This window comes from Pelodiscus sinensis, chromosome 6, assembly GCF_049634645.1.
Source record: "Pelodiscus sinensis isolate JC-2024 chromosome 6, ASM4963464v1, whole genome shotgun sequence".
NCBI classification, from domain to species: domain Eukaryota; kingdom Metazoa; phylum Chordata; order Testudines; family Trionychidae; genus Pelodiscus; species Pelodiscus sinensis.
The window spans coordinates 116,636,028-116,649,852 of NC_134716.1; the positions used below are offsets into that span (position 1 = coordinate 116,636,028).

A 13,825-nucleotide genomic window follows, 5' to 3' on the forward strand; every position below is an offset into this window, starting at 1 on the left:
CACACCAAACCTCTGCTCACAGCATGTGCTTTGAGATGTTACATTAAGCAAGTTGGAACTATGCTATACATAAATGGTGTTATGGAATTAGTGAATGGTGTGCTGGCCAGCATACCAATTACCAGGGATGTTAAAAAGCAGTTAATTAGGTAACCGTCTAACCAATAAAAAAATCCTATTGGTTATATACTGTGAGCTCTGAAATATAAAGCTGCCACCCCATGCTGCTGGTCTGTATCAGAGCCCCCAGGATGGCAGCCAGCTCCCTAGGAGCGGGACCAGCAGCCAGTGTGTGCTGGGAGCTAGCTCCTGGCTTCACTCCTGGAGAGCTTGCTGTGCTACGGGCTCTGCAGTAGAAACTTTATACTGCAAAGCCAGCAGCGCGGGGTGGCAGCCAGCTCTGGCAGCCGGTGTGTGCCGTGAGTCAACTTTTAAGCCAGCTCCCAGCATGTACTGGCTCCGGCTCCCAATCCCACTCCTGGCCCTACTCCCAGGGAGCTGGCTGCCAGTCTGTGGGCTCTGATACAGACCAGCAGCATAGGGTGGAAGCCTGCTCCTCAGGAGTGGGACAGAGAGCCATCAAGTAACTGTTACAGAAACTGATAAGCTCATGCTGCCAATTGCTATTGTTTCATAGAATCATAGAATACTAGGACTGGAAGGGACCTCGAGAGGTCATCGAGTCCAGTCCCCTGCCTTCATGGCAGGACAAAATACTGTCTAGACCATCCCTGATAGACATTTATCTAACCTACTCTTAAATATCTCCCCAGATGGAGATTCCACAACCTCTCTGGGCAATTTATTCCAGTGTTTAACTACCCTGACAGTTAGGAACTTTTTCCTAATGTCCAACCTAAACCTCCCTTGCTGCAGTTTAAGCCCATTGCTTCTTGTTCTATCCCCAGAGGCCAAGATGAACAAGTTTTCTCCCTCCTCCTTAGGACACCCTTTTAGATACCTGAAAATGGCTATCATGTCCCCTCAATCTTCTCTTTTCTAAACTAAACAAACCCAATTCCTTCAGCCTTCCCTCTTAGGTCATGTTCTCTAGACCTTTGCTCTTCTCTGGACCCTCTCCAATTGCTCCACATCTTTCTTGAAATGCGGTGCCCAGAACTGAACACAATACTTCAATTGAGGCCTAACCAGCGCAGAGTAGAGCGGAAGAATGACTTCTCGGATCTTGCTCACAACACACCTGTTAATGCATCCCAGAATCATGTTTGCTTTCTTTGCAACAGCATCACACTGCTGACTCAGTCAGCTTGTGGTCCACTATGACCCCTAGATCCCTTTCTGCCGTACTCCTTCCCAGACAATCGCTTCCCATGCTGTATGTATGAAACTGATTGTTCCTTCCTAAGTGGAGCACTTTGCATTTGTCTTTATTAAACGTCATCCTATTTACCTCAGACCATTTCTCCAATTTGTTCAGGTCATTTTGAATTATGACCCTATTCTCCAGATTAGTCGCAACCCCTCCCAGCTTGGTATCATCTGCAAACTTAATAAGCGTACTTTCTATACCAATATCTAAATCGTTGATGAAGATATTGAACAGAGCCAGTCCCAAAACAGACCCCTGCGGAACCCCACTTGTTATGCCTTTCCAGCAGGATTGTGAACCATTAATAACTACTCTGAGTATGGTTATCCAGCCAATTACGCACCCACCTTATAGAAGCCCTATCTAAGTTGTATTTACCTAGTTTATTGATAAGAATATCATGCAAGACCGTATCAAATGCCTTACTAAAGTCTAGGTAAGCAGTCTTGTCTCACCTCAACTGGATGTTGGGTTTTTTAGTGTTCTTGAAGGCACTCAAGCTCACACACAGAATGAAAAATGCTTCCAGTCTTTTGGCCTGTTTATGCTCATTTGGTGAGTGTGATACAACCTCATGATGGAGGAGATTTTATATCACTTCTTTCCCCTGAAGCTCAAAGCGTGCTCTCAAAGCCAAAACACTTTAATATTTTTTAAATAATACAGGCAGTCCCCGGGTTACATACAAGATAGGGACTGTAGGTTTGTTCTTAAGTTGAATCTGTATGTAAGTCAGAACTGGCATCCAGATTCAGCCGCTGCTGAAATTGACCGCCAGTTCTGACTTACATACCGAATCAACTTAAGAACCCCAGGCGTCCCCAAGTCAGCTGCTGCTGAAACTGATCAGCAGCTGATTCCAGGAAGCCCGGGGCAGAGCAACTCTGCCTCGGGCTTCCTGTAGTCAGCGCTGGTCAGTTTCAGCAGAAGCTGACTTGGGGATGCCTGGGGCAGAGCAGCTGGGGTGCTGCTGGGTTGCTCCAGTAGCGCCGCTCCTCGGTGCTACTGGACCAACCCAGCAGCACCCCATCTGCTCTGCCCCAGGGTCCAAAACAAAAGCCTGGTCTGCTGGGGGGGGGGCACACTAGCTGCCCCCCCCAGCAGACCAGGGACACGGGGAGCAGAGCCGCAGCGGCAGCGGGGTGCCGCGCCTCTGAGGCTTTGCTCTGGCAAAGTCTCTGAGGCGCGGGACCCCGCAGCGGCTGCAGCTTCAGTCCCGGTGCCTGTGGTCTGCTGGGGACAGTCCCCAGCAGACCACAGGCACCCGGACTGAAGCCGCAGCCGCGGGGGGGTCCCGTGCCTCTGAGGCTTTGCCAGAGCAAAGCCTCAGAGGCGCGGGGAACCGCCGCTGCTGCCGCTTCAGTCCCGGTGCCTGTGGTCTGCTGGGGACGGTCCCCAGCAGACCACAGGCACCGGGACTGAAGCGGCAGCAGCGGCGGTTCCCTGCACTTCTGAGGCTTTGCTCTGGCAAAGCCTCAGAAGCACGGGAACCCGCCCGGTGCCCCTGGTCTGCTGGGGACGGTCTCCAGCAGACCAGGGGCACCGGAGCAGTTTACGAACGGGGCTTTCTCGCCCCGGAGCTCGCAGGTAGCAATCCGCCACCTTGACCTCCGGGGCGAGAAAGCCCCGTTCGTAAATGCGGATCCGACATAAGTCGGATCCGCGTAAGTCGGGGACTGCCTGTAATCAGCCCCTGGGGTTAACATTAAAAGTTACAGTCCCCTTCCCAAGAATGTAGATCTTTTTTTTTCTTCTTCCTCTGAAAAACCAAGATAATTGAAAGAGGCAGTCTGATGAGCTTCCCTATCCAAAATGCCAAGAAGAGTGTAGGCAGGTACAATGCAAGATTCCCTACCCACCTCATCCAGTGCAGTTCAACCCTCATTACTGCAGGTCTGGCTCAGAGAAGATCAGTCTGTTGACAGTGCACAGTATTTTCCTCTAGTGTACAGAAAGGCACATGGTGCTCAGTTAAGATTCGCCTACTTCATTCCACGTGTGACCTCAGTAGCAGGTGAGTCCACCTCCGCTGAGGGGAAAGGCTAATGCATTAAGCTGCTGTAGTACTCGACCCTTCTGCAGCATGTCAGAATCTGACCATCATGCCACTTTTAATTCTGCTTCGATTAGCACGGTGATTAATTTTAGCAATGGTGCACTGATTGGTGTTGGCTGTGCTCAGTTATAATAGGCCACCCTGCCTAATCCTCACAGCAATGCATGGCAGCAGATGGCTTGGGGTGAATGATTGCAGAATTTAATGGAGAATGAAACTGTTCAGCTCTGCCTGTGAAGCAAACACACCCAAGTTCTCAGGACTGGCGCTTACTGACACCCTCGTAAGAATTAAAACAGCCCCATGCAAAAATGTTTTATTAACACAAATAAAAGCTTTGTTTAGCAGCAGTTAAGGTTGCATCAGGACTCACCCCATTCAGCCAAATCCTTAAGAGCACAGAAATAAAAAGTGAAAGTGAAAAACTGGCAGCATTCCTCAGCACCTTCACATCACCTACACTGCTGTGGATACCACGTAAACCAATCTTATCCATGTCCAACGACACCAAAAAGCAATAGGGGCTGGAGAGGCATTTGTGTAGTTAGGCACTACAATTGTAAGTATGGTCACTCCTGGTTACTGTGTCCTGGGAAAAAAGTAACATAGGATAGATGATCAAAAATACTCAGGAACCAACAGCTCCCTCTCTGACATTTCCAGTAAGAATTTGCAAATTAAACAAACAACAAGCAAAAAATCAAATATTAGCAAAAGCGCATCGAGATTCTCACACAGCAATTGATTCAGAAGTGGTTTGGTGTGCGCCCCATCCTAGCTTTTTTTTTTTTTTTCGATCAACAGAAGGTTGATTAGTCAGAAGGGTAGAAAGGCCCTGATTCAGCATCTAAAATACCACACCTCTGTGTGACACAGTCATACCCAACTAACCTGCTATGTAGACAACATTATGCTGATTGGAGAAGCTTTCCCATCCAAGTAGGAACAGGTATAGTAAAGCACAGCTGGCCCGCTGTACACGAAGACACACACCTTGGCTGTGTCTACATTGGCATCCCTTTCCGGAAAAGGGATGCTAATGAGACACTTTGGAATAGCAAAATCCGCGGGGGATTTAAATATCCCCCGCGGTATTTGCATTAACATGGCTGCCGCTTTTTTCCGGCTTGGGGATAAGCCGGAGAAAAGCGGCAGTCTAGACGTGATTCTCCGGAAAATAAACCCTTTTCCGGAGGATCTTTTATTCCTACTTTCAAGTATTTACTTTCAAGTATTTACTTTCAATATTTACTTTCAAGTAGGAATAAAAGATCCTCCGGAAAAGGGTTTATTTTCCGGAGAATCACGTCTAGACTGCCGCTTTTCTCCGGCTTATCCCCAAGCCGGAAAAAAGCGGCAGCCATGTTAATGCAAATACCGCGGGGGATATTTAAATCCCCCGCGGATTTTGCTATTCCAAAGTGTCTCATTAGCATCCCTTTTCCGGAAAGGGATGCCAATGTAGACACAGCTCTTTAGTCTGGTGGTGGGCACGTGTAATGCTAACAGACACTGGCTGTCTCTTGTTGGGATCAAACCTGACACCTGTGGAGCTAAATGCACGAGCCTCTCTACTTCATGAGCTAGAAGCCAAGTGGTTCTTAGCTAACACAGTAGCAGACTCACTATTCTGTAAGTGGTCCCAGGGCCACTAGAGGGAATAGGGCACCATGCCCAGAACGTGTATGGGTTAAGAGACCATTGTCTACCAGCTGACCAATATGGTCTCTTTGTGCGCTTGTACTTGTCTATATTCATCTGTTGTCCAGCTTTTATACTTTAACTGTAAGCTCCTCGGGGCACGCACTGCCTTCCTTTTGTTCTGTATTTGCACAATAAGGTTCTGATCCATCAGTAGGGCTCCAAGGCACTACAGTCATACAAATAATACTTTGTGCTGCCTGGCTGAAACATTTATTTAGTGCAGAGTAATGGGCATTCATACAGCATAATGAAGTGGCCACCGAAGCCTCAACACAGATTGGACAAAGGCTGATGCAGAGCCATTGCTTCTGGAATATTTACTCTGGCCATGTCAAACAATGAAAACCACACTCTGCTAATTGTATTGTTTATTCTCTTTCACATACACACACATTCACACTGTTCATTGGCCTTCGTGTCAAGTTTTACAGGACAAGAAAAAAAGTGAACAGTTTAGAACTGTATCGTGGTGCTCTTTTTAAAAATGATCGAATCCCAGCAATCCCCATGTTTCTATCCTGATCCAATACCAATCCAATACCAATCAAGGGGTTTGCAATAAGAAAGTCTGATGGTAGGGCCTGTTTCTGCCAAATCAATGGGGCTACTTACAGTTTGTAAAATTGGAATTAAAAACCATGGTAATCTTGCAAGATTGGGACCTTACTGTCTTTCAGAGAGAATCGACGACAATTCTGAGAGGGAATGTGCAATGAGAAATTTAAGAGACTGTGACACTCAGGCATTAGCCTCTAAAGTTTTAGAATTTTAAACGCGGGGGGGAGGGAGGAGTTGTTTTGTTTTATCCTCAGTAGAGCAGAAAAGTCAGATGAGGTGCTCCCATTATGCGCACTGGCTGGAAGTGTGTCAGAGTATCCATTCACTCTCAACAGTATTGCTTTTATTTCTGGTGCTTTCAATTCACTTTAACATGTTGCAAACTCCTACATCTTGCAATAATGTAAATCAAAGCCTCTGAAAGAGGCACAGCCTATATTTGTGTTTAGTAGATTAGACTAGTTTGCCTTCTGCTTACTGAAGACTGATGCATTAGAATGGAAGACATTCCACTTTACCTCGCCCCTAAACGAACCATTATTAAAAATGAAAGCATCTGGGCAGTGAATGAGAGTCATTCATAGCAGCTAGTCAGGTCAGCAGGAGGGCGCTAAGGAATGCTGTGAAAAAAATCTAAGTTGTATCAGAGTTACTTTTCTGGTAGGTGGCAAACTACAAAGAATATACCGGACACATGGGATAATCCAGCTACATTAACAGGTTATGTCTGGGTCAATAAATTATTCCCATTACTCCCAAGGAAATCCATGACTGCACCTTGCTATACATCTTACACTGTGGCATGCATAAGTGGGTGAATGTGGACTTTTTTTAAACAATTAAAAACATAGATAAAATTGCAGCTTTGAGAAACTAGGAAAGCGCCCTGGGAAAAATATCTGTCTGAAACTCACTCACCCACACCCACACCATTGGTTTTCAATCAGTAGTTTGTGGACCCTTGAAGGGGTGGGAAATATTTTTGGAAGGGGGGGGCCACTTCACAAATTTCAGAAGTGGCTATGGATCGACTCAGAAGGGGGTGGGGCCTCCAGCAGAAGGGGCAGGGTTGAGAATTATCCTGCTGAGTACGGTGATCTAACTGACTGATACCGTATTTTCCGGCGTATAAGACGACTGGGCGTATAAGACGACCCCCTAATTTTCCAGTTAAAACATAGGTTTTGGCCTATACTCGCCGTATAAGACTACCCCCCCCTTCTGAGGCAACACCATTTAATAACTTCAGATTTTATTTAAATCATTTTAATTAAAATGGTTTTGACTTGCAGGTACTTAAAATCCTTCAAAATCCTCATCATGTTCATCCTCTGACATCATAAGTTCATCAATGACATCTTGTGGTACATTTGTAAGACAGTCATCATGTGGATCTAATTCCGAATCGGATGTAGTGGCTTCAGCTTTGGCTTCCCCTTCGTCTTGCCACAAGAAGTCGTCCTCCATACCATCCAAAGAATTTGATATGCCACACTTCTTGAAAGACTTGATTACTGTTTCTGCACCAATATCATTCCAGGCTTTTATGACAAAGTTACACAAAACATCCAATTGTGGCGCACGCATGTTTCCTCCTTTTGTGAATGACTTTTCGCCGCTAACCATCCACTCATTCCACTGTTCTCGAATGCGATCTTTAAATGACTTGTTTAGGCACACATCCAGTGGCTGTACCAATGATGTCAATCCTGCAGGAATAACTGCCGCATCTGTGTTTATTCTTGCCAGCCTTTTCTTTGTGCTGGTAGTTAAATGAGCCCTGAACATATCCCACACCAGTAGGCTACGTTCTTGACGAAGTCCACCTGGTCGCCTACTCCATACATTATCAAGCCATAGCTTTACCGTTTCTTCATCTATCCAGCCTTTTTCATTCACATGCACAAAAACTCCAACAGGGAACTTGATTTTCGGCATTGTTTTTCTTTTAAAAATAATCATTGGTCTTAGTTTGGCGCCATCAGCTGTACATGCTAGTACCACTGTAAAACTGGACTTCTCACGTCCTGTTGTTTTAATTAACACTGTTTTTGCACCTTTTGGATTAACAGTTTTATTTCCAACCATATCAAAATTCATAGGAGTTTCATCCATATTTCCGATCTGACTTAACGCATAGCCATGTTTCTTGCGCTGTTGTATTACATATCGATGGAAAAGACTTACTTTTCCGTCGAGATCTGCAGGTAATTTTTGTGCAGTTTTGGTCTTTTGCCTCAGTACCAGATTATGCCTTTCCAAGAACCTAGTACACCAGGATACAGTGGCCTTAAATCCTTTGCTGTGATCTGGGTTAGATTTGCCCCACTGAAGTGCAAACATACGTATTTTGTTTCGTGTCACTACATAACCATTTTGACGATGCTCATGCACCATGTCTGCTACGTGCTTTTCAAGTTCTGACCAATGTGGGGTGCCTCTTCTTAATGCACACTTACTACTTGGCATACTCTTTAATGCATCTTCATTTGCTTTCCAGTCTCGGACCATCTTTTCTGTTACTCCATATTGCCTTGCAGCAGCACAGTTATTATGTTCCTTGGCAAACTTTACAACTTTCAGCTTAAAACTGGCTTCAAATTTCCTTCTTCTTGTTGGAGCCATGATGGGGTCTTTTCTACCACCCACTTACAGATCGTGGCCGTACCCCCGCCGGGCGCCAGGGGGCGTGGCCGTTCGCCCGCCGGGCGCCAGGGGGCGGGGACACTTGCGCGCCGGGGGGCGGCCCCCCCCCATAGCCACGCGCCCGGGGCCGGTGCTCCCCCCGCCAAGCGCCGAGCGCCCGGGGCCGGCGTTCCCCCCACCAAGCGCCGAGCGCCCGGGGCCGGCGTTCCCCCCGCCAAGCGCCGAGCGCCCGGGGCCGGTGTTCCCCCTGCCAAGCGCCGCGCGCCCGGGGCTGGCGCTCCCCCCGCCAAGCGCCGCGCACCCGGGGCCGGCGCTCACCGTGTGCCATGTGCCCGGGGCCAGCCCCGAGCACCGCATTGGGGACCACGGACATACAGTATCAGCACAGGTACGTTCTATACCCGGCGTATAAGACAACCCCCGATTTTTGGGGGATGTTTTTTAGTGTAAAAAGTCGTCTTATACGCCGGAAAATACGGTATTCTAAATCATACCACTAATGAATTCAACAGACACAGCCCAAAACACTAGTTTAATGCTGACAATTCCATATAACGAATACAATATTTAAAAAACAGTTATATCTTTATCAGGACAGCAAACAGATTGGTTAGCATTCCAACCAGAGCAATCAGCAATGTAAACACTAGTCTGAAACAATGAAATGAAATGCATACAGCAACAGATAATCTGAGAAAAGTTTTAATCTTGTTTTTGCTGATGAAACCACCCATTCCACAACACTCAAGTCAGCCTCCTCTATTACAAGCATGTAGTAGTGGGTGCTTTATCTAGAAACCCTATGGACTTTAGAGCTATTTGTTTATTTGCAACACACCAAATAATACCAGGCTAGTTGAGTGAAATCTACACAGCAGAACCTTTTATCTAAGAGGTGCAATTACCTCATCAACTTCTCTCATTTGCTTTTCCAAACAGTGCAGTCTCCTGACCACCACTGTGCTGTCAGGCTTCTGTGGTACTTTTCCAGCCAAACCAATCACTTAACTTTGGTTTAAGGCTCCACCCCACCAAAACATGCTGAGGGCCGGAACTTAAGTGTGGCCACATTTATATGCAAATAGCTTTTCACACTGACGGGCATGAATACAAAGATTAAGGCAAGACTACACAACACATGGGCCCCATTTAAGTTAGTTCTGCTGATATTAATAAAAAGCAATATTTACCCAATTTCCACCCATATGACAGCACTTTTAATGAGCAATGAAAGTCCAGGAATGTAACTACTAAAACGCATATCAACAGAAGACCATTACACAGACTACCTTTTTGTTCTGGTTCCCACCCATGGCCTGCAAACAAACGGGCCATGTGTTGAGTAACCCTGCTCTATGGCCTTAGCCAGCTGGCTTTTAGCTCAAGCTGTAGCGGTTTATGCACTAAGCTCCAGAGGTCCCAAGTTCGGTTCTGCCTATCAGTGTTACGCTTGCAGAGATACCAACGGTTCTTTTGCATGAACTTCAAAGCTGAATTGCAGCAGCTTTTCCCACTTCCTGTCTCTGGCCCTCCCTTGTGGATAAAGAGGAGATAGATACACTTAGTGGCTCAGCTGAACTGGAGACAATCCCAACACATGGGCCCCTAAATCACTGAATCAAGCCGTACAGCTGAAAACAGATTTCAAAGTTTTCTTCCTGATTCACTAAATCAGCTCTCCCCACCAATTACGCTGGAGGTGCTAATCTAAAACAGCAAAGAAGATGAGACAGTGTCACTCAGCAGCTGAGGACAGAGCCAGGAATGCTTTTAAACATTGTACCGGGAGGATCTTAGCAAAAAGGACAAGACAACAGCCCTGAGCCACAGGTATCAGAGATACCCCTTCTCGCTGGTATGCCTATAAAAAATGGATCATAAATTCATCATCTGTCTTAAGGACAGATGGCATCATCAGTGATCATCTGGTGTGACCTCCTGCATAAGCCAAGCCACAGAATTTCACCAGCAATTCCTTCATCGAGTCCATAATTCATGGCTGAGCTAGAGCGTAACATGTTAAGAGACACTTTGTCTTGATTCGCTGGCTGGAAGAGTGCGGATGAAATGGAGCAATGACAGACACATGGGCCATGTCTACTCTTTTGCAAGATGCACAGTCCTTAACTAGAGTTGCCAACTTTGGTCGGACATATTCCTGGAGGTTTCATCGTATGACAAGCTTTAATTAAAGATTAATCTTTAATTCCCGGAGACAGGACAGTTCTGGAGACTTGGCAATCCTATTGTTAATGCTGGTTCAGCTCCACCAGGTGCAGCAGTGTGGGGAGTCCCATGGTAGGCTGGCCACTGCCTGTCACTCCGCAGTATCACAGAATCACAGAAGATATGGGCTAAAAGAGTCAGGAGATCATCTAGCCCAATCCCCTACCTGAAGCAGGGCCAACTCCAACTGCCGAAATATATCAAAGGCAGCTGAAATACCAGCAGCCTGGTTACACTAGAGCTCCTGCCATTGGGACAACTGCTGGAGCTGCACTAGGGCTAGCAACAAGGGGATGTTTTAAGGGGAAAAAAAATCTCATGCAAACTGGTGAGCGGCTAGAACAAATCCCCTACTGCGCCCAATCCATAAAGGACAGGCTTTTGTTACAGCCCCCTCGAGAGCGCTTTAGTCCTTTACTACAAGATGGAGAAACTCATAGGTTTAGCTCTATGAGTTCCCAATGTAATTCCCGGCAGATGGCAGCCATCACTAAGGCTGGTCAGGAAATAGTCAAGTGCAGGTTTTTCAGAAGACAATGCAGATTTGTTGAACTGGAAACTTTTCATGGGAAGGTGCCAGTTTCAACAGAACTATGGAATTACTGGTCGTTACTGGGAGGGAGGAGCAGAAATAAAAGTCCCCCCTCCCCCTCCAAAAAACCCCCACATAACCAATAGCCTGGTTGTTAGGGCATTCATTAGGGACTTGAATTTTGGTCCCCCACATCCCTTGTAATGTTTGGCAACTGGCTAGTTTGGGGTGGGGTGTCTTTGGCCAGTTTTTTCAATGAAAAACTTAGAAAGGTCCTGGGCCTTGTCATGTTGTACAATGAGAAACTTTTCAGTACAGGCAGTCCCCGACTTACGCGGATCCGACTTATGTCGGATCCGCACTTACGAACGGGGCTTTCTCGCCCCGGAAGTCGGGGCGAGAAAGCCCCGTTCGTAAGCTGCTCCGGTGCCCCTGGTCTGCTGGAGACCGTCTCCAGCAGACCAGGGGCACCGGGCGGGTTCCCGCACTTCTGAGGCTTTGCCAGAGCAAAGCCTCAGAGGCGCGGGGAACCGCCGCTGCTGCCGCTTCAATCTGGGTGCCTGTGGTCTGCTGGGGACGGTCCCCAGCAGACCACAGGCTCCCGGACTGAAGCCGCAGCCGCGGCGGGGTCCCTCCCTCTGAGGCTTTGCCAGAGCAAAGCCTCAGAGGCTCTGCTCCCCGTGTCCCTGGTCTGCTGGGGAGGGGAGGGCGCAGCTAGTGTGCTCCCCTCCCCCCCCAGCAGACCAGACTTTTGTTTTGGACTCTGGGGCAGAGCAGCTGGGGCGCTGCCGATTGGTCCTGCAGCGCCCGCTCTGGGCACTACTGGACCAACCCGGCAGCACCCCAGCTGCTCTGCCCCAGGTCCTGATTCAGCCGCTGCTGGTCAGTTTCAGCAGCGGCTGAATCAGGACGCCTGGGGCAGAGCAGCTGGGGTGCTGCTGGGTTGGTCCAGTAGCGCCGAGGAGCAGTGGTACTGGAGCAACCCAGCAGCACCCCAGCTGCTCTGCCCCAGGCGTCCCCAAGTCAGCTTCTGCTGAAACTGACCAGCGCTGACTACAGGAAGCCCCAGGCAGAGTTGCTCTGCCCCGGGCTTCCTGGAATCAGCTGCTGATCAGTTTCAGCAGCAGCTGACTTGGGGACGCCTGGGGTTCTTAAGTTGATTCTGTATGTAAGTCAGAACTGGCGGTCAGTTTCAGCAGTGTCTGAATCTGGACGCCAGTTCCGACTTACATACAGATTCAACTTAAGAACAAACCTACAGTCCCTATCTTGTACGTAACCCGGGGACTGCCTGTATTTCTAAACTTTCTTCAAGACTGGAAAACCATTTCCTGCCCAGCTCTAGCCTTCACCATCCCAAGGCTCAAAGACTTATATCCCATTCCTTCTATCACCATTACTCGCCCAGGCACTTACCAGGTCACTCATACTTAGCTCCTAAATTTCTCTTTTGGATCAGTCCCCAGAACACACATTAACTGCTAGTCTCTGAACTCCCTGCTGATTATCACCAACTATCATTAGAAATGAATAGCTGGGATTCCATGTTTATTTAGAATCAAAATACACTATGTCTTAATTAGCTAATCAAATGCTAGTTTCTCAGCTGACATTCCTCCTACATTTAATCAATGTATATACAAAAGATCAAATGTGTTCCAACTGTAATTACATACCTAGGTCCATGTCTACACTACAGAGAATATCAAAGAAGCTGCAGTCAATCTTCCAGGGTTCAGATTAGCAGGTCTAGTGAAGACATACTAATCTGAACTGAGAGGGTGCTCCTGTCGATGCCAGTAGTTCAGTTCCTATGAGGAATAAGGGAAGTCGAAGGGAGTATAACTGTTGACCTCCACTGAACCAAAAATTCGAGCACCAAAATTCGAGTTAAGATAATTGTGTTGCTTAAGTCAAAGTAACTAGGGATATTAAATATTGGTTAATTGAATAGTCGAGTAACCTCATGAATTCTTATCTGTTAATCGACTGTTCTATAGTCCCTGGGGGTGGGGCCAGCAGCCACTGTTATCAGGAGGCAGCAGAACAGGGTGCCAGGTAGGAGCTGGTCTGTGAGGGGAGCCAGTTTAAAAACCAGCTCCCCTTGTGGACCAGCTGCCTGTCGCCCAGTACTGCTGCCTCTGATAAAGAGGCAGCAGCATGGGATGGTAGCAGCCCCTGTCTAAGGGGGATCTGAGCTCCCTGACCGGTGTGAGCCAGAACTGGGCTGGACTGCCTGCCTGCCTGGCTCCTACTACACTTTAAATGCAGAGGCACAGCAGGGGTAGGTTCTGGACCCAGCATGAGCCCGAACTGAGCCGGGCTGCTGGCCAGCCTGCTAAAAAATTTACTGGCAGGAGCGGGGGAGGGAAATGCATGTAGTCTATAGCGTTAACCTATAAGCTTTTGCTTATCAATTAATCGGTTAATCGACTACACTATTATATCCCTACAATTAATGTAGCTGAAGTTGCGTATCTTAATTCGAACTTATCTCTTAGTGTAGACCAGGTCTAGGAGAATAGTGCTATTGGTATTCATTCATGATTCTTTGTGTGACCTGAAAAGGAAAGAGCACAAATCGGGATGGCTGAATACAATGAAAGAAGGCTGGAATAAAGTGATGAAATTAAGAGCAGATGCTGGAACGGGAAGTACTGGGTGTACTGCTACACTCTCTGGCTTGAAATATTAATAACAACCCAACTGCATGTTTTCTCTTCAGCATCCCCACTATAAAAACTATTCCAGCACCTCTGAAATTAAATGAACT

General features: G+C 47.4%; 1 protein-coding gene across 8 annotated transcripts in view; it reads right to left on the reverse strand.

The window, feature by feature from the left end:
- Window positions 1-13,825, reverse strand: part of CTIF (cap binding complex dependent translation initiation factor) — a 420,270-nt gene that overhangs the window by 259,499 nt on the left and 146,946 nt on the right. Inside the window, exon 1 of one of the 8 annotated variants that reach the window (XM_025178239.2) lies at window positions 3,760-4,364. The exons of 4 other annotated variants lie outside the window; for them this stretch is intronic. In XM_025178239.2, coding sequence (XP_025034024.2) covers window positions 3,760-3,882 — 123 coding nt within the window. In that variant the 5' untranslated portion in view covers window positions 3,883-4,364. Of the gene's footprint in view, window positions 1-3,759; window positions 4,378-13,825 lie in introns of those variants that run through there. 3 more of the 8 variants (XM_075932692.1, XM_025178240.2, XM_025178241.2) reach the window with 3 other exon arrangements.